Source organism: Hippocampus zosterae, chromosome 8 (genome assembly GCF_025434085.1).
Source record: "Hippocampus zosterae strain Florida chromosome 8, ASM2543408v3, whole genome shotgun sequence".
Lineage (NCBI taxonomy): Eukaryota > Metazoa > Chordata > Actinopteri > Syngnathiformes > Syngnathidae > Hippocampus > Hippocampus zosterae.
This window is the reverse complement of record NC_067458.1, coordinates 22,773,587-22,796,609: the sequence shown is the minus strand read 5'-3', so window position 1 is coordinate 22,796,609 and position 23,023 is coordinate 22,773,587. Positions and strand designations below refer to the sequence as shown.

At 44.4% G+C, this 23,023-nt stretch overlaps 4 protein-coding genes across 9 annotated transcripts in view; 2 read left to right on the top strand and 2 right to left on the bottom strand.

Annotated features, from left to right (window-relative positions):
- Positions 1-22,368, top strand: part of sh3rf1 (SH3 domain containing ring finger 1) — a 160,163-nt gene extending 137,795 nt beyond the window's left edge. The window contains exon 13 of the transcript XR_007963679.1: positions 22,357-22,368. The gene's annotated coding sequence lies outside the window, so the exon portion shown is untranslated. The remainder of the gene's footprint in view (positions 1-22,356) is intronic.
- On the top strand, positions 689-18,878 carry LOC127605869 (uncharacterized). 4 transcript variants are annotated; one of them, XR_007963678.1, is made up of 15 exons: positions 689-960; positions 1,279-1,644; positions 1,714-1,793; positions 2,552-2,721; positions 2,817-2,970; positions 3,739-3,908; positions 4,002-4,220; positions 5,053-5,137; positions 5,274-5,518; positions 5,604-5,795; positions 6,276-6,414; positions 7,148-7,347; positions 8,226-8,438; positions 8,575-8,952; positions 18,866-18,878. XR_007963678.1 is itself a non-coding variant. In XM_052073711.1 (14 exons), the coding sequence occupies exons 1-14, from the start codon at positions 762-764 to the stop codon at positions 8,900-8,902; spliced, it is 2,760 nt and encodes a 919-aa protein (XP_051929671.1). In that variant the 5' UTR covers positions 689-761; the 3' UTR covers positions 8,903-9,674. The 4 variants fall into 4 exon arrangements, 3 of the variants coding, with proteins under 3 accessions (XP_051929671.1, XP_051929672.1, XP_051929673.1); XM_052073711.1 differs by lacking the exon at positions 18,866-18,878 and having other exon boundaries at positions 8,575-9,674; XM_052073713.1 differs by lacking the exons at positions 689-960; positions 18,866-18,878 and having other exon boundaries at positions 1,626-1,644; positions 2,511-2,721; positions 8,575-9,674.
- sec22bb (SEC22 homolog B, vesicle trafficking protein b) lies at positions 10,319-14,369 on the bottom strand. The gene is made up of 5 exons (XM_052073771.1): positions 14,142-14,369; positions 12,316-12,425; positions 12,043-12,203; positions 11,808-11,954; positions 10,319-10,645 (listed from the first exon to the last, which is right to left on the bottom strand). Exons 1-5 carry the CDS (start codon positions 14,214-14,216, stop codon positions 10,491-10,493), a joined length of 648 nt encoding a protein of 215 aa, XP_051929731.1. The 5' UTR covers positions 14,217-14,369; the 3' UTR covers positions 10,319-10,490.
- On the bottom strand, positions 15,065-23,014 carry npl (N-acetylneuraminate pyruvate lyase (dihydrodipicolinate synthase)). 3 transcript variants are annotated; one of them, XM_052073757.1, is made up of 12 exons: positions 22,876-23,014; positions 21,576-21,657; positions 20,792-20,865; positions 19,001-19,088; positions 18,487-18,544; positions 17,716-17,791; positions 17,530-17,622; positions 17,252-17,397; positions 17,125-17,171; positions 16,431-16,515; positions 16,280-16,319; positions 15,065-15,879 (listed from the first exon to the last, which is right to left on the bottom strand). In XM_052073757.1, exons 2-12 carry the CDS (start codon positions 21,644-21,646, stop codon positions 15,734-15,736), a joined length of 924 nt encoding a protein of 307 aa, XP_051929717.1. In that variant the 5' UTR covers positions 21,647-21,657; positions 22,876-23,014; the 3' UTR covers positions 15,065-15,733. The 3 variants fall into 3 exon arrangements, with proteins under 3 accessions (XP_051929717.1, XP_051929716.1, XP_051929718.1); XM_052073756.1 differs by lacking the exon at positions 22,876-23,014 and adding an exon at positions 22,026-22,172; XM_052073758.1 differs by lacking the exons at positions 20,792-20,865; positions 21,576-21,657; positions 22,876-23,014 and adding an exon at positions 20,481-20,743.
- Between the last annotated feature and the right edge of the window lie 9 nt (positions 23,015-23,023).

Below are 23,023 nucleotides of genomic sequence, written 5' to 3'. Positions count from 1 at the left end.
TTTGTGTTTGATGAAATATTGTTACCCCTGTATATGGAGTAAACAAAGTCCAATTTTGTGTGGCGGCCTTTAAGAAAATGAGAGCAATGAAATGTTCCCTGTTTGTATGAAAATTGCAGTGGTCTGCTGAGGTAAATTTTAAACTGGCGTATTTAAATTTCCCCAGTGTGGGACGAATAAAGGATATCTTACTTACTTAAGTGGTAATATTATACATTTGTGAGATAAATTGACAATTACAATAATATCATGTTTCAAAGTTTTATTTCTTGATATTCCCGTTAAGACATTTTGCTGAATCCATCCACGCAGTTTCCAGCTTCGGTAGAATCTGCCACATAGAAACAGGAAGTTGACAGTTTAGATGAGCTATCGCGAGAGTGTGGCCTCTACTGCCCCGCGTGAGCAGAACGTCAATATTGGCTGGTGCGAGTTACTTATACAGTCCTGAAACAAGGCTTGTCTTGGTCTTCGTTTGTGGACTTCCCTGACAATATTATTTTTTGTCATCTTTTTGCTACGGAGACTCACGGGAGACAAATTTGGCGAATGACAACACACCACACACACGCACACACACTAGTCCGTAGGGCGGAGTTGGCTGACGGGGAGGCGGGATAAATGAACCGAGCATGCGCAGTGTGGTGGAGTTGGCTGACGGGGGGCGGGATAAATGACCCGCGCATGCGCAGTGTGGTTTGTGTTCCGTTGAAGGGCGGAAGTGAGTCACCGCAAACCAGAGAACTAGTCATTGTGTGAAAATGTGTAAAGTTCGAATGTTCAGGACCTTGGTGAAGCAGCGGCTAGACGTGGCCGTCGAAGAGATTTTCGAACTATTTGATAGAACGATAGCGGAGTACGAGGAGGAACTTTCTCGCACGAAAGCGGAGCAAGAACAGCAACGCGAGCTACTCAACGCTCTCCTCAAGCCTCACGTTCACGGTGCATTGCACGATGCAGGTTTGTTGACAATTTCACACGTGAAACGATTCCGTTTGCACGATCTATCGAACAGTCGCGTTGCAATACAAATGCATTTAGACGCGTTGTATTCGCCGTCCACCTTCACGAAGCGTTGGACGATCAATGTTCAAGTTGGTCAAAAATACGTTGCGGGCACGACGCGAGTGTAACGTGCGCACGAAATGCATATTTTGAATAACACAGACATGGTTAGCGAACAGTGAGTAAAAGAAAAAAAATCATCGGTGTTGACTGTAATGTTCAAATGTAATTTGCGGCCAATCCATCCCCGTTTTCTTTCCATGCGCGGTGCAGAAATGCAGCAGGAAGCACCAGCAGAGCCCCCTCACATTAAAATGGAAGAGGAGAACGTGTGGAGGAGCCAGATTGGGGAGCCGCCTCAAGAGCTGAAGGAGGAGGCTGATATCAAAACATTTACGATGACCAACGTCCACGTGAAGAAAGAAAATCAAGATCAGTCCTCACAGCTTCTCCGCGCTCAAAGTGAGATGATGTCCGACGAACACATGGCAACGGAAAACGACGGCGAACACAGTGGAGGATCACAACCGGACTTCTTGGTTCCGCTGTCGGACGCGGACGACGTGACGTCGCACTCTTCTGACACAGATCACAGCAACCACACCAAAGACCCGGTGAAGACTAAAAAGAAGTCTCAAGGTCATATAACGAATCGCGCTGACCAAAAACTGTGGAAACTGCTCTGATTGTGCCTCTTCTTTTACATAGACGTGCACGAGGATCTCCTGACGTTCATGCACCAGCGCAATAATTCGAGGAAGAATATCTTTCAGATGGAACGAGAAACGGTAACTCAATGCGCTTACACACACACACACACACACACACACACACACACGCTAAACACATTTCTGTGCTTTAAGGGCTCACTTGATAGTTTGAGACGCCGCAAACCACATACATATTGTTTTGCAACAGTACCTAACAATATTTATAATTCCATGTACAATCCATCTTTACTCATTCATTCATTCATTCATCTTCCTAACCGCTTGATCCTCACTAGGGTCGCGGTGGGTGCTGGAGCCAATCCCAGCTGTCTCCGGGCAGTAGGCGGGGGACACCCTGAACCGGTTGCCAGCCAATCGCAGGGCACACAGAGACGAACAACCATTCGCACTCACACTCACACCTAGGGACAATTTAGAGCGTCCAATCAGCCTGCCACGCATGTTTTTGGAATGTGGGAGGAAACCGGAGCACCCGGAGAAAACCCACGCAGGCCCGGGGAGAACATGCAAACTCCACACAGGGAGGCCGGAGCTGGAATCGAACCCGGTACCTCTGCACTGTGAAGCCCACGTGCTAACCACTGGACTACCGGGCCGCCTATTTATTATTTAATAAATACATATTATTTATTCATTCATAAATAAGCATGCTGCCTTTTTTTCACGTCGTCCCGCCACCAAAATTTGATTTCGTCTCATCACAACAAAATGGGCGAAGGAGCAACATTTTTTTATTTTATTTTATTTTATTTTTTGCTTGAAACGCGACCCCAGCACGGAACCGCGCCTGACCGCTCGAACTGCATTGACCACAGATGGAAACGTGCCGGCAGAAATGTTCAGCTTGCCTTGGGTGTGACTGCACCGAGTCTCTGCGCGACACCCGGCCCCCGGAGGAGCCCGAGGAGATGGAGGAGACGACATGGGACCAGGACAACGCCGAGGGCATCCGGGAGCTCAAAGGCTACCTCCAGAACTGCGAAATGTAAAGAAAATCTCATTTTTTAAAAATATTCGTTTAACCAGGTTGCATCATGTAATGACGTGTATTTCGCCGATTTGCGGAATTTTTCTTTCTAGGTTTTTTGTCTTTTCAAAGTTGTTGAAAACTGAAGGCAAGGGCAAGAAGAACGTCTACACTGGCTCGGCGAAGTGCATGCAGCCTGGGTGCAAAAACAAGGGCGTGACCTTTACCTCCATTTCCAGAGCCCATCTTAGCATGCACTATGAAAAAGTGAGTTCAAACTTAAAAAGTTGAACAACAGTTTTGATTTAAAAAACGGTTCGCTGTTCCTACTTTGGTACAGAATAAATATACAGTTGAAGTTATGGAATGAAGTTTGGAAATAATAAAAATAACGGGCGGCCCGGTAGTCCAGTGGTTAGCACGTCGGCTTCACAGTGCAGAGGTACCGGGTTCGATTCCAGCTCCGGGCCTCCCTGTGTGGAGTTTGCATGTTCTCCCCGGGCGTGGGTTTTCTCCGGGTGCTCCGGTTTCCTCCCACATTCTGCAAACATGGGATAGGCTCCAGCACCCCCCGCGATCCTAGTGAGGATCAAGCGGCTCGGAAGATGAATGAATGAATAAATTAAAGGCGGCCCGGTATCCAGTGGTTAGCACGTCGGCTTCACAGTGCAGAGGTACGGGGTACGATTCCAGCTCCGGCCTCTCTGTGTGGAGTTTGCATGTTCTCCCCGGGCCTGCGTGGGTTTTCTCCGGGTGCTCCGGTTTCCTCCCACATTCCAAAAACATGCGTGGCAGGCTGATTGGACGCTCTAAATTGTCCCTAGGTGTGAATGTGAGCGTGGATGGTTGTTCGTTTCTGTGTGCCCTGCGATTGGCTGGCAACCGATTCAGGGTGTCCCCCGCCTACTGCCCGGAGACAGCTGGGATAGGCTCCAGCACCCCCCACGACCCTAGTGAGGATCAAGCGGCTCGGAAGATGAATGAATAAAAATATAATGAGCATTATTTCACCGCCCCCCCCCCCAAAAAAAATAGGTTCACCCTGGAAAAAAGGCCGCGCTTATGGCCGCCCTGGCCGGAAACAGCCGGCGTGGCGGCCGCGGCCAGGCCAAGGAGCGACGTTCCAAGAAGCATCAATTGAGCACCTTGGAGGAACCAGTCCGGGACAAGTTCAACCAGGACAAGGCCAGGCAGATGTTCACACGGTGAGGAACAATCTTTTTTTTTTTTGTCTTCATCACAACGCTCATTCCATGCTTTTAAAAAAAAAAAATGTATGATGATTTGGTCATTCACAGATGGTTTGTGGAGACGCTTTCCCCGCTGGGCCTTTGTGAACACCCTTACACCAGGGAGCTGTTTGCCTACCTCAGTCCTGAGTTCCAGCTCATGTCCCGGAAGACCCTGGCGAGGGGCCTGGATGAGCTGATGCACAAGGCCAAGCTGGAAGTCAACAACCTGCTGAGCAAGCAGAAGTGGGTGGCGACCACCGCTGACTGCTGGACGGCGCACAGCCGGTAAACATATTTCGAGTTCGCCCAAAACTATATTTGACGTATATAGATGCTGATCATAAATACAATTTTCAAGATACAGTCTACTTACGGATGTCTCTTCGTTACGGAATGTTCAAGTTATGAAACGCCTCTTGTTACGAAAGAAATTTCAAGATACCAAAGGTAAAAATACGGAATGGCCTTTTCGGAGTTTCCTGAACGCAACATACTTACAGCTGCTCTGCCATTGGCTGTTATCGAGCATCATCCTGGCATCCCATTGGATAAGAGGGACCTCTACCGAATGGGTAGATGGGTAGAATGTGTCGTTGCGACGTCCTCGTCATTCGCCGCTCGGGCCACGCGACGTTCCGATAGTTTGACGTAGATTTGAATCACCAGTCGGGCGATCGCTCACTATGCCGACGTTTGCCTTGGACATGTTTCGAAGGATCGCGAAAAGCCGACAAAAGCAAACGTCCTTGGATCAGTTCTTGACAAAACGCCAGGCAAAAAAACACTTCTGAGAGAGAACATGAACTAAAAAGGGTAAAAAGTTACACGACCGTCATTTTTATTCTTTACACTATTCATTGTTTTTTTTATATTATGCACAATTGTCTTTTTATTGTGTAATAATCAAATTATAACATGTATTTAACATTTTGATGCATTTTTATGCATGAGAAAATATTTATGTCTGAATTTTGGCCGGGCTTGGAACGGATTAGGGCATTTACATGGAAAACGCGTCTCAACTTACATTTTCTAGTTCAGATATGTCTTCCACAACCAATTACTTTCGTAAGTCGAGGTACCACTGTCCGTAAATGATCACCATCGCCCCCTACAGCGCCTTCCTGGGCATGACCGTGCATTGGATCGACCGGCCCAGCCTGGTAAGGAGGAAAGCAACTCTGGCATGCAGGGAGTTGAAGGTAAAAATGAAAAGAGATCACGTTTCAGTTGACAAAAAGCCTGGTGCTCGGATCCAATTTTTTTAAAAAAGCCCGAATGGGTACCGAATAAATTGTTTCCAACAACAGCCACGCATCTTTTTCTGACGTCAACCAGACAGATCAGCTCTTGGCCGAGGTCATCCGTGACGTCCACCAGGAGTTTGACATTGTCAAGAAGGTGGTCGCCACCACCACGGACAACGGCGCAAACTACGTCGCGGTCCTCAACGCCTTTGGGGAACCACAGGAGGAGGATGAGGAAGTGGTGCCGGGACAGCCGGGCGACGTGCAGGGACACCTCGACGGCGAGGGCGTTGACGCCGAGACCCGGGTTGCTCTGCCGCCTCACCGCCGCTGTAGGTGAGGAATAACGCATTTTGGAAACGACCGCAGGAAAACGTCAGACGTCGCTCAAAAAGACAACTTTGTGTTTCTTTGGTTTCAGTGCGCATACCCTGAACCTCATGGCGACCGCTGACATCAGGGCGGTCACGGGCTGGAGCGTGGGGGACACGCCCTGGTGCGAGGCAACCGCCAAGGCCCAGCACCTGTGGAACCTCCAGAACCGGATCCCCATTGCCGCCAATCAGATCAAGGAGGCTGTCAACAGGAAGCTCCCGACTCCTCTTCTAGTAAGGCAAGTTGTAAGAAACGATTACCTTCAAATTAAATCACCAACGTTAACATCTTAATATTTTTTTTTCTTATCATCCGAACGACAAATGACCATATTTTCCGCACTATAAGGCGCATCCAATTTTCTCCAAAGCCGACAGTGCGCCTTGTAATCCGATGCGCCCTATATATGGATCAATATTCTGATTTCATGGAGGTAATATTTTAAATATTCCGTGAAGTGCTTTGTTCCCGCTGCAGCGGTTTGTGAAAGCTCAATATAAATAAAGCTGTGGCGTATTGTATTGTATTCTCGTTAGCGTGGCTCCATCTAGTGGATGCATAACATAACTGCAGCCATTATTATAGCTATTCTATGCGCCTTATAATGCGGTGCGCCCAAAATAAGATGAGAAAACCTTTATTTGTCTCACAATGGAGACAATTGACAGCAGCAAAATTGTGAAAGGGAGAAAGTCGAGAAACGTGTTTATTTCCGCAGGTGGAACTGTTACTTCAATAGCGTGAAGGTGCTGTTGGAGGTGATGTCACTGCCTGAGCAGGTGGAGGCCATCAACAACATCATCGTTCGCCAGCCTAGCGGCAAGGCCGCAGGAGCCATTCTTGATCGGGACATCAAGGTATTTGGGGGGGGTTCATTCATTCATCTTCCGAGCCGCTTGATCCTCACTAGGGTCGCGGGGGGTGCTGGAGCCTATCCCAGCTGTCTTCGGGCAGTAGGCGGGGGACACCCTGAATCGGTTGCCAGCCAATCGCAGGGCACACAGAAACGAACAACCAGTCGCACTCACACTCACACCTAGGGACAATTTAGAGCGTCCCATCAGCCTGCCACGCATGTTTTTTGGGAATGTGGGAGGAAACCGGAGCACCCGGAGAAAACCCACGCAGGCCCGGGGAGAACATGCAAACTCCACACAGAGAGGCCGGAGCTGGAATCGTACCCGGTACCTCTGCACTGTGAAGCCACGTGCTATCCACTGGACTACCGGGCCGCCCGGGATGACATTCATTCATATATATATTAATTCGGCAAAAGTCTGAAAGCTGGCAAGCGTTCTTCTTTAATTTATCGGTTGCCTGGTTGCCCGTGTGGGCTGGGCGATAGGCTGTTATCAGATTGCGTTTTATAACATTACGCAACCATATTTTTATAATTTCACAATGGATGAAATAGTGGAGCTTTTTGTTAAAAAGTTCTATTTCCGTTGCAACGCAAGTCTTCTTTGACTGCCGCTATGTTATTGTAGATTTTTAAAAAAAATCAAGACATCATACAAGGCAACTTAACGTAGGTTTCGGCCACGGTCACGTAAGCCGCTGCACGTCTGGTTACCTTTTTGAACTTCCCAGGTCCTGACAGAGTACAGGGATGTCATGAAACCCGTGGTGGACACCCTGGACAACCTGCGGGGGGAGGACAGCGCCTACATGGGCATCCTCCTGCCGACGCTCCTGGTCTTGAAAAGGTGGCTGCTCCAGCACCAGCAGAGGGATGAACTGCAGTACGCAGAGCCCCTGGTCCAGTCCCTCCTCAGGGGCTTTGAAAAAAGGTGCGCGTGAGTGTTTTAAGGATGTTTATTTGTACAGAGAGACAGAGAGAGTCCAAACTTTTTGCCAAGGGGGCCAGATTTTATGTGGTAAAATGTCGGGGGGCCGACCTTGGCTGAGATTCTTTACATTGAACAACAATATTGTTCAGCAAATTTTAGTAAGCCAGTCTGTTTCACATTTCCATTTTTATTTTAAGTTCAACAATCTTAAGAATTTCTTTTGGTTCATTTGAAACAGGTATATCACATGCAACTGCTTATTCACTTGACTTTTTCTTAAACAGAAGTCTCCTGAGTGCAAATTGATTGATTTGAAACATAAAATGTATCACCATGACTTTTCAATAGTCACAAAACCTTTGACTCGAACAAGAGGGAAATGAACAAGCAATACACATATCCACAACTGCAAGGATCATTTGAAATATGACATATCAGTCAATATAAACACGGAGTGATGTCTTGTTAACTCGTGAGTGATGCCCTCTAGTGTCTAAATGCTATTACTCATTTAGTGAATGCTATTACTCATTTAGCCACTAGAGGGAAGCAGTACTCTATGAAACATCACTCACCAGTCTACGAGACCTCAGTCAATGCAACACGTGTTCCATTGCGCCCAACCTGCGGGCCAGACGGCACTGATTTTATGACGGGGGCCGAGGGCCGGATGAAATTCGACCGCGGGCCGGATTTGGCCCCCGGGCCGGACTTTGGACATGCCTGATGTAGACAATTTTTTTTTTCACCTTTTGACACAGACATTTGTGTCCGAGATGTTTGCTCGGACAGTTGAACGGTGGCTCCCTACCCTCATTTACATACCACGGCCCCAATGGGTCGCCCCTGTTTGCCAATTCCCCATCACTCATGTATAGGTTTGGCTCCCTCTTTGAGGACCAAGACCTGCTCATGGCCTCTGCTCTGCACCCCTCCTTCACACCCGCCTTCTTGGCGAGGATTGTCCCCGAGCAGGCCGACGCCATCAAGGGCAGGATCCTCAGCGAGCTCAAAGCCCTGGTGAGCGAGGAGCAGCAGGAGCAAAATAATGTCCGGCCTGCCGTGAAGAGCCACCAGGACAGGGTTTTCAAGTAAGAGCTCACGTTTAACTTTTATCCGTTCCCCGCCACTTTATTTTTTTTTTCAACCATTAAATGGTTATTCAGTCAATTTTTATTTTATTTTTCTCCAAAATCTCCAAAACCGCTCATGCCGATGACTGAACAGGGAGCTGTTTGTCAGCGACCAGGATGTGGTGCTGAGGGCCAGCATCCAAGACTGGAAGCCCCAGCGGAAAGCCCTCTCCTGGGCCCTCTTCCCCAAGGAGCACAGGGGGGCCTGGGTCGACTTGTTCATCAAGTACAACGTCCCGCTCCCGAGTTCCGCCGCCGTGGAGAGGATATTTTCCACGGCCGGCGACGTCGTCAGGCCGAAGCGGGCCGCCCTGGCCAGTCCCGACTTCCAGAACTTGGTGTTCCTCAAGGGGAACATGTCTCTGTTGGGGTACCCCAGCTACAAGGGACAGTTTGCCGAGGAGGAACAGGAACAGTATTAGTATTACCATTTTTCTTTTGGGGCGCGTTATTTCTCAATGAATGAAATTGTGTGTGAAATGTGAATTGTGTGTTTTTTTTTTTTTTAAACTGATGGTCCTAAAATGGCGGTCACAGGTAAAATAATGAGGACTGACGGACTGGGCCAGACTAAAATAATTGACGTCACACTTTTTTTTTTTGGTCCATAAAAATTACACTAAATTGTCTTCTTGCAAGTAGCTTAGGCACACAGCCTAATTTTTTTTTTTTTTTACCCGAGACCACCCCCCACCCAAAAAAAAAAATCCAGTGCAATGTAGTTTTCACATTTTAAGTACAGTACAATTCAGTTGTATATAACTTTTGGGAGTTTGTTTCTGAACATTCATGTCGGAACATTTTTTAAATATAATAATAATTATAGGTTGACTCCTTTTGAATTTGAATTACCGGTAAGTCCATTTTTTTCCACAAAATATTTTACCGGTACAATATTTATGCGCAAAGTTACGATTGAACCTGTGCACTACAATCTTATATGGGCTTAAAATATGAAATATACTTTTTAAAGGAAAAAAAACCCTCTGCCTTGTTTTTTTTTTTTTTTTTTTTTTTGTTTTTGAGGAATACTTACCATGCTACTCTTTTCAAGGATAATTTGGGTTACACGTGTGGTCACGGGACAAATGACACTTGTATCTCAAGGCACCGCTGGATATAGGTTTCGCTCGTTGCCGTTATTTTTTTTGTGTGTGTGTTGCAAATGAATTAAAATTCAAAAATGCAAATTAATTTATGAAGCTTTTGTAGGTCTCTTGTGACACCGGTTAAATAAAAAATAATAAAAATTGCATCACTTTCATGATGGGGGGGGGAAATATGTCAAGTAACGCTTTTCAGAGACAGCTTCTCCTGTTATCAGATTACAGCGTGCATGGCATGAGTGTGTTAAATGTTATGTGTGTGTACCTAAAGATCATTGCATTTTTCACAAAAAACTGGAGTCCAAGCAGCTGTGCGATGTGCTAACATTTTTTTTTTTAATTCACAAGACAGCAGACAGAAGAGAAAAGCAGCCTGCGACTCAACTGCCTCTACCTGGACTGACTTGGACATGAGTAAACTTTGTACAAGATAAAACGGAGCAGAAACGTAGTGTGCGGTAATTGGGGGCGTGGGGGGGGGGGTGGATTACGTGTCCTACTACAGTGTGAGGCAAAATCTTCCAAAATACAAAAACGCCTCAAATAAATGATGTCACCGGGAGAGTTTTTATAACTCAATCATCAATGAGTGCCAAAACCCACTTTGGTGTAAACTATACGGTATTAAAGATCATAAGCAGCATTTGCCATGTTTGGGGAAACTTACAACAGAAGCCCCCCCCATGGCCTACCCTCCCTATTTTTTATTTTATTTTTTTGCACGCAGTTGCCCCTTCAAGACACCCACGCGTTGACTTTCCATGGGGCCACTCATCTCAAAACCATCATGCTTTATTTTGTAGTTCTGGAAAAGTGCCCTTGTCTTAGTCTTATTAGAGGGTAAGGATTTTTTTTTTTTTTTTTTTGCGTGTGTGGGTATTAACGACAACACTGTCCTGCCTTCTCAGAGCCACCAGAAGCGCACGTAGACGATGAGCATAATGAAGAAAACGCCGCCGGCTGCCAGCTTGGCGTATGTGGAGCGCGTGTTCAGGTACTTGGCGTCGCTGCGGTACTTCTTGGACAGGCTGGACAAATTGCTGGCCTTGGAGTCCAATGCTGGGGGAGGAGAGGAGAGGGGGTGGGGGACAAAGCACTCGATAATATGATGTCGTCGTAGTCATTGTAACCTTTAAAACAACAGATTCTGAGCAACAATGAGCAGTGTTCGCATGCATATTATTTATCCTCTGCGAAGAGCAACTCATCACTGTGGCTTACCGAGGCTAAAATCAAATTTTGTTTATTTATTGAATAGTTAAGTCTACGTAGAACATAATTTGAAGGGTCAAATTGAGAATAGAATTTTGGTCCGTGCATTCGAGATTGGGATTCTGGTTTGTGGTTTTTGTTGCCCCTCCTTTTCGGGTTGGGGCACCTGCCTGCAGTCATTGGGAGTTGATTTAGGACACCTGTGTGCAGAGTCAGACATACATGAGTGGGAGTGACAAGACAGATTTGGACTATCACGGGCAGATCACGGAAATGCTATTTTTTTTTGGGGGGGGGGGGGTAAGGTATGAATGATTTGCTGGAGTGCTTATTTTTGCTATTAATAAATCAACAACAAAGTGACTCGGGATCTCGGACTATCCCTTGAGCTGGACTGCCTGGAAGAAAAACAAGTCGCTGCCGCACTGCAACTTGGGACTGGTGAGTCAACAAGCACATCAACTAAATCTGTTATGGATTTGCGGAAATGTGGTGATGTCAGGGCAATATTTTTAATAAAAAATAAAAAAATAACCATTACTGTTTAAAAATGCCCTTCCAACAAAGTATTGGCAAAGCCAGTCGCCATTTGTATGTATAGCGGGGTTCTCGGCATCTGCTGAAAGCAGATCTGACTTGGTTAAGATTAAGATATCCTTTATTTGTCCCACACTGGGGAAATTTACAGCCTCCAGCAGCTAGAATGTAGGTAGAAAGAAGAAAAAAAAACAGCAAACATCGTTCAATTAAGTGCAATATATAAATACAAAATGGATAAATCGCAGTGCTATTTATAATTGTCCTTCACATCATTTAAGTATTATTATTATTATTAGTTTTAAAACAAAGTCACCGGTAACCAAGTTACTTTTAAAATGAAGTCATCATTAAGAGTTACTTTTTTCCCCAGGTAACTAGTGCTTGTGTATTAACATGTCAATATATTCTTAGTAGTGCGCAACTTTTAAGCGCTTGCCTGTGGCGCACCAAATCTGAGTGGTCGACTTACCGGAGAGCGCCTCCCCCCTCTGGAGCACCTCTTCGATGTTGGCCACCATGATCCTCTGCACATCTTGCAACTCTGTGTTGATGCTGCCCAGGTTCCGCCGGGCCCGGCTGTCAATGTAGGCCTTCTTGGTCTTTTGGATGTACGTGTCTGCGGACGCACACAGGACGTTCCGTTACAGTTGTTCGCAGGCGCCCTCTAGTGGCTGGAACCAGAAACACTACAGTTCCGCGCTTACCGAACTCGATGAAGGAGTACGGCCGGGAGACGGTGGGCACCTTCTTGCCGTGCTGCTCGTGGAACTCGGCCTGCAGGTCCTCCAGGTAGGCGAAGGCCAGCTTTTTGGGGAAGCTGGCTTCGCACAGGACCAAGTAGCATACGCCCCTCTCCAGGACGTAGCTGTGCACAAAAAAAAACGAGAGAGCCATCATGTAACGTGACTGACCGCACTGGCATGTAACCAAGTACAACTACTTGGGATACTGTTCATTTTATCTTGGCGGCGCCTCACTGGAAGGACATGGAGCCGGCTTCTAAGGTGCAGCGCGTGGGGCTCTGCTCGTTGAGTTTTCTGAAGAGCTGCTTGGCTTGACTCTGGTACTGCTGCAGGTCCCGGCCCAACTGCAACACACAGCGCACACGCGTGCTTGTGGGGGAGGCCTCGAACGCATCATCGTAGTTACGTCAACACGTATTGAAATGTGCCACGTGCGCTTGCTGTACTTGTTTGTTAGTCCTAGTGTGTATGTTGCTTTTATTTGGGGGGGGGGGGATATTGTGTTCCGAGCACTCGGTATGTCTGAGCATCCTTGAACACATCACTGTAGCAGCACGTAAACGAGTAGGTTTTTATGGGGGTGCTACTTTTATCACATTGTTGTGCAGAATTTGTCTGTCGGAGCGTCCTTGAACGCACCACGCTCGCAATATCTCATAGCTGTCAAACTCCGCTTCTTGAGGGTCGATTTTATCACATTGTTGTGCAGAATTTGTCTGTCGGAGCGTCCTTGAACGCACCACGCTCGCAATATCTCGTAGCTGTCAAACTCCGCTTCTTGAGGGTCGATTTTATCACATTGTTGTGCAGAACTTGTCTGTCGGAGCGTCCTTGAACGCACCACGGTTTCAATATCTCATAGCTGTCAAACTCCGCTTCTCGAGGGTCGATATCTTTTTATGTTTGAAATTGATCATTCGAATCGGGTGTGTTGGAGGAGTGGAAACATCTAAAACATGCAAAATAGCAACACTCGAGGACTGAAGGTACGAATGGTACACTGTGCTCGATGGCGTGCGTGCCGTATACTACCTTTTATTCCATTGTTTAGCTGCACTTGTCTGTCTGTCATCGTGTCCTTGAACGCAGCACAGAAACGGGACTGTATGCGTACACGCTGCTTACATCCCATTATTGGCATGACTCGGCGTTTCAGTGTAATATGCAATCTTTCAAAACGATGTCACAAAGGATTGGGATGACCCGACATTTTATCTTGATCTTTCGAACGGATGTAGGTTATCTTTTATCATCAGAAATAGTTCACAATCTGCATTTTGGTCTTTCGGACTGTCCTTAAAGGCATCGTAGCACATCAACACAAAAAGGATGCAAGGACACAAGGTGCACTGAAGAGCAACAACAAACCTTTTCGCTTCCCTTTGTTGATAGCAAACGAGAGAGCAAGGAGAAAATGTTAGACTTCAATTTCAGCGTATGAATTCAAATATCACACAGGATGACACAGTTTGATTGTCGTCATGGAAGAAGGCAAGGAATAGCTTTTCAAAGCAGCTAACGTTTTATATTAGTGCGTGGGACTTCCCTGAGAACATGCTTTTGAGTATTTGCTTCATCACATAATGGAAATATACAAGAGCATTTCCAGATGAAGCGAAAAAGCTGGTAAAAATCTAGAATGTGATAAATAAATACAATTGTACACTATTTGTTGTACAATGTTTAAAATTGTTCAATTATATCCAAATAAATCATAAGGATTATAGTTATTACCAGCAGTTTTGTTATCAATATTAATAACTAATAATGAAAATAATGCTAATAATTACATGATAAAAGCAATAGTGAAACATTTATCCACATTATCACCTGACTGCAGGTAACTAAAAAAAATCAATTGATTGGTGGAACACATTCCAGGCAATGTCTTCTCCCACAAATCCTAATTATGGATTATGTCATATTTGATGTTGGTCAAAACAAAATAATTATGACAGAAATCAGGTCACAGGGACGCAATGTAAATAAACAAGCCACTTGCCCACTGCGACACACAAACGAGACGGAACCCAGTTGGATCGGAAAGTGGCGTGTCGAACCTGCTCGTCCTCCTGCATCGAGGCGGCCAGCGGCAGGCCGTCGGCCAGCCGGGCGATCATCGTCAGCAGCACCATCTTGTCCGCTGAAGCCACACGACCTTTCAGGTTTCGTTGCTTTTGACAGCCTGGAAAGGAGAGTCCGATTGGGGAAAATGAGGACCCGGACCACCAGGACGGATGACGTGACGACGCTGAGCTGGCCGGAATCGCGTCACCGCAGCCTTCGTGTCCGTCAACGTAAGACTTCCGGTAACGTCGCCAGCCGGACCATTTGCATTTTGAAAACTGTTCCGTCCAAAAAAAATATTTCAACAAAACATTCAGGTTGACACTTTAAATGGTTTTATCCTGAAAGTGGTTCGAGAGAAAGGCATATTGTAAAAGTCGCTTTTTGCAATTTTGCTGTTTTGGCGCCTAGAGGTTGAATGCTTCCGGCCTGAAGATGTCAACATGACAATATTTTGTCAGATATGTACCGCCGCCTAGTGGCGATAAATGTTTTTGTAACATTTGGTTGTACAGTACTTCACCGAAGATGTTGACCGAATAAAAAGTGTCATACTATCATACTTAATTCAGAATCTTGTGACTTTTTGACAAACGGCGTGTCTATACTGGTGCTGCAAATTCTGATTACTTGTTCTGACAACAAAATCTGCTGTAACTTGAGCTGCATTGAACCGGAGACCGTAAATCGATATCAATGATACAGCAAAAAATGTGAGGGTTGCGCTAATAGCTCAAAAAGATGATGTGCCAAGGGGGAAAAAAAATTGGCGTCAAAAATACATTTAGGGACACAAAAAAAGCCATATCTGATTCAAATTTGCTGTTGACCCGCTGCGCGTAGTGTTTGACAGATTAGTTTGTCTGTTACCAAAGCTAAACAGGACTTCACGTCTCCAGCAAAAGCAAGAGTAAAATTAAATCAAACTAAATTTTATTTATGTAGCCCTTACTCACAGAAGAATCTCAAAGGCATACACAGGCCCACAGTTGACAAAGATTGGCAACGTCACATGATCCAAGCCCGCAACCGGGTAAAGAAAAAAACTCAAAATTCAGTAACAGGGAGAAATAAGAACCCTTCGGAAAGGAACAGGGATGAGGGTCTAAACATGCATGAGAATTCATTGAACAGGCCTGGCACAAACAAATCCATGTTAGTATTGTGCCATTAAAAAAAAAAATCATTTTGGAGTGCCAGTACCTCAATGAGGCCAGGGCTGCAAGATAGCTAGTCGCAGCTCTTGTTACAGTACCTGGATATCAAGAACATCCAATAAATCCCTGAATAGATTTCCATAGCTGCTTGTTTATGCTGCGACATGTGCATCTTTTCACACAGGCAGTGGAGTAAAGCAATCTCACATTCATACAGGCAACAAATTGAACACAAATCGAATGACAAACATCCATATTGGAAGATGACCATCCAATAAAAGCACATGAGAAATATACAATCGCAATTAATAGAGTCAAAGCTATCCCTTGATTATTCCAATAATAGTGCGAGCATAAAACAAAGGTTTCTTTAAAGACGGAAACGGTAGTTGAATGCTGAGGGGGGGGGCGGGAGTGCTGCGGCGACGTCAGTGTATGGAGAAGAGGTGCTGGTACTTCTGCTTGATGGCTAGTGCGTGGCTTTGAGGACACGGCATGATGGGGAGACGCGGAGGGCCCAGCTGCAGGCCTGACACTTCGTTCATCAGCTGCTTATTCACGCCCAAGTCGAATCCTGACAATCACCAGAGAGAAATTTCAAGGAGACAGACTGCTACGGATACAAATTGAGGAAAAAAACAACAATCATTTTTGTATTTTGACCATTTTTGCTTTTTTGGCAAATAAATGCTCGCAATGACATTTGTGTTCGGGGGTTACGGTATGTTGTCAGTTTTTTTAAATTTTATTAATTACATTTTTTTTAAACATTTCACTTAAACCGATATTTATAAATAACAAATTTGCCAAACAATTGAAAAGTGGTTAAAAGGTTTCTTGATAACATGCCCATGACCAGTTTGTTTTCCGGTATGTGTATAGTGAACCTCCATCAAATGCCTCTTGCTGTCCTTCCCAGAAGGGGCCTAAGAGTAAGCAAACAGGTTAAAAACGAATAATAATAATCCACTGACCAACTTTGACAGCATAGCTGATGAGCTCTTGCATCTTGAACTGCAAGAAATAGGACAAAGAGTGCATCAGTAATATGGACGGACATTTTGAGAACCACGAATGGATGGAAGAAGGAAAACAAACGCACAAAGACGCACACAAAACTTCTACCTGAAGGTTCCTGGCCTGCACAAGGTTGCCACTGTCAAACTCGGACAACAGCTTGTTCATGTGACTTCCCAGGTAGTTGTACGTACTGCAAAGTAGAGCAATCGAATGAGTGTGAATTCAGACTGAACAATTAACGCATTCAAATTGGACATCGCAATGGGGCAGAATGCAATTTTCACATTGTTTGTATCTCAAATCTTTCCCCATTGAAATGCCATGAATCCGTTTTAGCCCTCACAACCACCCCCCAACATTTGTAAAAAAATGTTCATAATAAGCACTCTATTTTATTGTACTTTATTTTTAAAAAGTGGCAACAAAAAGAATAGAATGCATAGAATTTCACAATTTGTGCCTGCTCATTTCATGCTTCGAAACATCGTGCCGATCCTTGTGGTGTGCACCTTTGGCCACCAGGGGCAGTATAACACATAGTGTGCGTGTGCGTGTGTGTGTGTGTATAACAAACAAAAAAACATGACAGTCACAACTAGTCCGGCAAGCTGTAGTGAAAGTAAATGCCTTTGGCAGAGGATAAAGAATATATTCATGCATGTGAGGATTACTTGGCGTGTACGTGATCGTCAAACATTAAATTGAGCGGTAAAGCTTGAAGGGCATTTGAATGTCAAAGGAAATCCCAATCTGTCCAACTTTGTGGGTGAGTGGCATCGGGTGGAAAAAAAAAGCTGACCTGCCAACTGCTCCGTGGGCTCCCAACGCGAGGGCCGCCAACAGTTGCTACGTGAGTACAGGACAAGAGAAGGTGAGAAGCCAAAAGGGAGACGGAGGTGCGGTCATGCGGCGCGAGCGCAGCGGACCTCGTCCACACCGTACAGGATGGACCAGTGGGGCTGAATGCGGCTGATGCACTGTCCCAAGTCCATCAGGTCGCTCCCGGAGAATTTCACACCTCGGAATGAAGGAATGAGCGTCTCGATGCCTTCCAGCAAATCACTCACTGACACTGGGAAAAGACGTGACACATTCAAGGAAAAAAAACATCTGGAAAATGGATTATTGGATTGCGAATTCCTCCTCCGAAGCCCAACATTGTAAACTTTTTTGACAACTGCATCGGCAAGACAACAAGACTCACCATTAACATTGGTAAGAGCTGGAAGGTGGTAGTAGTAGAAGGGCACATTCGGGGCCACGTCGGCAACCGTCTGGAGGTATGCCCTCACCGACTCTTGAGAAGGGAAACGATTTCGCACATCCCAGTTGACTTTTCACGTGCAACCGCACTTGAATACGGGTTCTCCGCGTAAAAGCCCACGCATACCTGCAGAGCGAGGTTTGAAGAAGGAGGGAGCAATGACCGCTATCCCGTCAGCTCCGATTCCCACCGCGTGGCGAGCCTGAACAAATCATCACAAGCAGTGTTCTGTATTTACAATACGAAACTCTTGGATGCACTTTTGATGCTTGCCAGTTGGGGGCAGTATAATGCACACATATGAATATGCATTGAGACCGTCACTCCTAAGTAAGCTGCAGTAATATTAGTCGCTCTTCGCAGGGGATAAAGAGAATATCCCAGCGAGCATTGCGATCCAGCTGCATGCGTTGCTCCACATGTCGTCTTCAAATATTGATGGATTTGCGTGTTGTGATGTCATGTGTTAGCATTCGTTAGCTTTCCTCACACAAAGCCACGGGGTTCTTTTACGTACACATTTAATGGCCTGGTCTAGATGATGAAGATGGCACAGTTGCATGCTGTCGTATTGCCTTTTTGTCAAGAATTGAAGGTTTCTACTACCGATGTGATAGTGCTGGTGTTTTTTTTTTTTTGTATGTCCATCCCAATTCTGATATATTGAAGAACAAAATTGGCTGTATTGTTAAAATATGCATAATTTTAAAAATATATACTTTTTGGTCCCTTGATACTTACAAACCAAAAATATGAATTACAAACATTTGAGTATTTGACAATAATTGAAGTATTTGATACAACGTCACCAATCCTCTGCAATGATCTCACATGTGACCGAGTTGGGATTATTTTTCTCATGCATGCCGTTAATACGAACACGGACAAGGAACTCACTAGCTCTTGGGAATCTTTGAGACTGGTGCAGCCAACGTGCACAATCACCTGCTCCATTCTGTACGAAAAAAAAATACTCAAGTCAAGACTTAATTGTTGTTTTGCTTCAATGTGTGACAATAAAGTTGTATCCAATACAATCCAATGAGATTTAGTACGGAGTAGCAATGAAATGAATGAATAAGCCTGGTATTTATTGTACAGTTGTGACGTTTTTTGGACTAAAGTCTGTCTGACTCTGGTTTCATGTTTTTGAAAAGGGAACTTAAAGGAAACTTTTTTTTTGAGGATATGATGTCGAGATTGCCGAGATTGCTGTTCCTTTTAAATAACTCCCCCCCCCCCCGTCTAGTTAAAATGGTATAACCCAAGAGGCAAGGTGCGACTTCCCATCGTTACTGTCAGTTGCTATTCATGCTATTAAAGCATCAGTCAAACGCCATCATGACTTGTGTCATTAATAAACCAAACAGAAACTGTCGGGGTGATTGGGGGGTTGGGGGGGGGGACTTACTTTCCCTTGGCTTTCCGACACCAGTCCTCGGCTACTAACTTCCTCTCGTCCACGCTGAGAGACATGCCCTCTCCGGTGGTGCCGTTCACTGCGAACAAGTACGGTCTTGTTATTTTCGCAGGTAATGCGGGATTCCGAGAGCGCATCTCGAAAGGTAAAAAGTGGGACTCGGCGAGCTAGATAGATAAAGAGAGAGAAAGGATGAAAGCCAAACATTGTCGTCAAATATCATCGATAAAGAGTAATTTACACGGCGTATAGATACCTAAACGAGCCCAAGTGAACTAAGCACCATCTTTACCACTAGAGGGCGCCCCGAGACTAGTTAATTATCACCCAGAGACGCGTCGCAACGACCTACATTTGCTCTTTTACGTTTATTTTCAAAAGTAAATTTTTGGGTAACTACATGTCCGAGTAGTTTGAATGCAACGTCGTTTTTTACTTTTCCTGGAGTTTTTTTGGTGAATTGCTCCATTACATTGAACTTTATTTTCAGAAATAAATTTTGGGGTAACTACATGTCCTAGTAGTTTGAATGCAACGTCGTTTTTTACTTTTCCTGGAGTTTTTTTTTTGTGAATTGCACCATTACATTGAACTTCATTCTACTGTCTACCTGCATTTTTTATTTTTTTTTTGCAACAGGGATTCATTGTTGATTGTGCAATTTCTGAGTCACCAGAGAGACGCGCCACGTGACAGCGGCCTCAAAGTGACTCAGAATGTGTGAAACAGCAGCAGAAATCTATAGAGATCTGACAAACAATCGCCAGCTCACCAGGAAGCAGTAAGTCATGTGTGTCTGCCGAACAATCGCGGCATTTCAGCCCACAATAACCACACTTGGAGGTTGATAAACATACAAGAGGTTTCGCCTGCAAAATGCAATGCTCTGCTCAAAAAACAACCATAGGTGAATATAGTGCTGCATATAAAGTAACAATCTGACGTAAAACAAACTTCAAACCGATTAATAAAATAAATAGTTTTTTAGACTTTTTAGTTTTTTAGAGGCATTGCTGAATCGTGCGGGTGAAGCCACGTCATAGTGCAATGTCATCAAATTAAATATTTTTTTTCCTAATGGGATTATTTAACATTGATGCAATATTTTTTTTTAAATGTATTAGTTACTCACCACTTACTCTGTACTTGAGATTTTTTTTCACTGAAAACTTAAGCTTAAGCAAATATTTGGAGTCCTTGTTTTTACTTTCATACGTCTCAGACATTTTATTTGTTACTGCACTCCATTCTTGTCCTTGCATGCCATATTATGCAACAGGGTCACCCCCAGCAACAAAGACACAAACACGTTTCGGACCACGTGATGCAAAAGAGGAACCACAGAATTTGACCCAGAAGAAAACGATGAGTGGTCCTGCTCAGGGCAGGATATTTGATTTCAACATGCCCGTTAATGTTTCCTTTTGGGCTGAGGCGGGCCATGCATTTGTTCCATTTAGAGGAGCCTTACCTGATTGTTGATGCCACCACTATCACGTCGCCGTTATAAAAACCATGACTACAGCGGTGCCTTGAGATACAAGCAGTTTTGCCAGACTTAACTATAGAAAAATTAACTTTAATAACTGACGTGATAGTGGTGGTATGAACGAGTGGAACAAGTCCCCACTGAGGCCTCGGGTACCAAATGCACGTTTGGCCGGTTGCTTTGAAAAGACTTAGAAAGGAACAAATTTGACAAACTAAGAAAACAGGTTATGCTAATGTGGTTACGGAGATACCAGACAGGTCCTGAAATGAATCATTTATGCGTCAACTTACCAAAAATGCTATTTACACCTTGCTTCTCTTTCAAGTAGTCAATATAAGGTCCAATCTCTGATAGGTTGATTTCACTGTTATGGGAAAACAAATGTCGCACACATATGCACACACATTTAGCAAAATGACATGTACAAGATGGCGTCGATTTGCGGATACAAGTGGAAGACAAATTAACTGGGTCCATGAACCGCTCTGAAACAAGAGCAACTTCTCTCTTGGACTGAAAATGTGCGTCCTGACGTCCTCTTTCTAGACTTGCTTATTCGTCTTTTTTCCCCCCACACCATGTAATTTGTCATCTGACTGTATCGTACCATGAAACATACAAAGTGAGTCAAAAGTCACAATCCACGTGCTTTGTCTATTTAGTTTCAGGTAACATGCGGACAGATGTGAGACCATCAGCATTTTGAAAGTTTCAGCTTTGTACCTTTTCCCATGGCTCACCAATTAACAGTGGAGCAGCGAATAGTTTTTTCTGTTCGAGGCATTTTGAGAGGATTTATGGTTATCACCCAATTCCAATTTGTAGAACAATTTGAACTATTCATGGCAAGACACTCAAAACAGAATGCATGCTTGAAAAACAATAAAACATGAAATGATCAATGAAACAATGAACTTCTCCAATCACCCCTGCTGACTAAATGCCCCCCACCCCCTTCCCGCCAATAGGGTTTGTTCCAGCGCCATAATTATCAGCACTCCTAAAGTTCTGATGTTCGAATCGTATATATATACACATACATATAATGTTTGTTTTGTTTTTCAAAATACATACCCTTGTGGGGTGAATGGAGTGAATGTGGCCGCAACCAGGCCACTCAATTTCTTCCCGGCACATTGCGTCATAGCTGATTGGTCTACGATAACGTGGAAAAATGAAAAGCAATTTAAAATAATATTACTATTGGACAATAACTAGCTTTTTTACAGTAATGTTTTACAAAACAACTTACAGGTAAATCTAAAAAATATGTGAATATAACGTAAAACTGCGATACGACCCGTAAAACCACTGGCGGTGAAGTACAAAACCAAGCGTTTACAACGGCCATTGGCAACGTAAACGAAAAGGAGCATGCATGTTCTACTTCTTCCTTTCAACTTTGCTGCTGTGAATCGTGAATTACTCCATTGCGAGACTAATAAAGGTTTTCTTTTCTTATGTTTGCTGTACACGGGATCGAAAAGTGTAAATTTGTTTTTGCAAATGCCAGACACTACCTACCTGTTTCAACTCGCTCTTTCCCCTGCCAGTGTGAATCAAGTGCTGCACTTTGGCGGAAACCGGGTGCGGATTATGGTCATGGTTAATGTTTTACTCGGGAGTTTGTTGATGTCCTCTCTCACGTGAACGCGTCAAGTGAGCGCAAAGCTTTGTGGGAAATTGAGTTTTGATTCGTAAGACTTAAACAAAACATGATACAAACATCAGGTATAATACAATTGCGCGTGATTATCACATATAACGTGACGCAGTAAAATAAAAATTTTCCTTCTTTAATTTTCATTTCAAATGTACTTAGCGTCGATTTAGGGGAGGGCCGAGCGGCATTTAGGTTATACCGGAAATAACAAGGATGGATGTCTATTGTAAATAGTAGCAAGACTGTTTGCATTACATTTTACATTCTTTTGTATAAAGTGTAATTGAGTGGAAATTGTGGCTATATATATTTAGAACAAAGGCCTTGCTGCTTTGTGATATTAAAACAACATCCCGTATATGAACAATATTGTCGTACCCTATTTCCGATTTTTGAGAGTGGCCATGAAGGCATCGTATCATGTGATTTGACAGCCATCGCTTCTTTGTACATGCCGATGTAAATTGAGAAGAACGATCCAATTTTTGAAGAAAATAATTGAATAATAATTACATACAAAAATAAAATTACGTTTACTTTCGCCTCGTTATTTGTAAGGCAGTGTTCACGATTTTAACCTGATAATCATAACTCGGGTAAACACCTATCAGGAAGCGGATGTTGTCGAACCTTTTAAGATGGCAGCAGGCTAACCTAAAGGAAGAAAAGCAACAGAAGATGGCTAGTTTGAAATCCAGTTTCTTACTCCACCTCAACGGACTTTAAACCTGACGCCATCGGTGTCCTCATTTCCCCACTTGGAATATTTTCTACTGTTTGTTTTTTAATGACGTTTTCTTTTGCCGTGTCCGCGGCCAATTAGCATACCAGCTAGCGACAAGCTAACTGGCCAGATTCA

Coding starts and splice junctions, on each gene's coding strand:
- LOC127605869 (XM_052073711.1), top strand. CDS start 762: ATGTGTAAAGTTCGAATGTTCAGGACCTTGGTGAAGCAGCGGCTAGAC. Junction 5,519..5,603: donor CCGCCTCACCGCCGCTGTAG/GTGAGGAATAAC, acceptor CTTTGGTTTCAG/TGCGCATACCCTGAACCTCA. Junction 5,796..6,275: donor CCGACTCCTCTTCTAGTAAG/GCAAGTTGTAAG, acceptor TTATTTCCGCAG/GTGGAACTGTTACTTCAATA.
- npl (XM_052073757.1), bottom strand. CDS start 21,646: ATGACGCAATGTGCCGGGAAGAAATTGAGTGGCCTGGTTGCGGCCACA. Junction 17,172..17,251: donor TCCTGTACGGTGTGGACGAG/GTCCGCTGCGCT, acceptor GTACTCACGTAG/CAACTGTTGGCGGCCCTCGC. Junction 16,320..16,430: donor TGCAGGCCAGGAACCTTCAG/GTAGAAGTTTTG, acceptor TATTTCTTGCAG/TTCAAGATGCAAGAGCTCAT.
- sec22bb (XM_052073771.1), bottom strand. CDS start 14,216: ATGGTGCTGCTGACGATGATCGCCCGGCTGGCCGACGGCCTGCCGCTG. Junction 12,426..14,141: donor CGATGCAGGAGGACGAGCAG/GTTCGACACGCC, acceptor TGTGTGTTGCAG/TTGGGCCGGGACCTGCAGCA. Junction 11,955..12,042: donor GTACTCCTTCATCGAGTTCG/GTAAGCGCGGAA, acceptor GTGCGTCCGCAG/ACACGTACATCCAAAAGACC.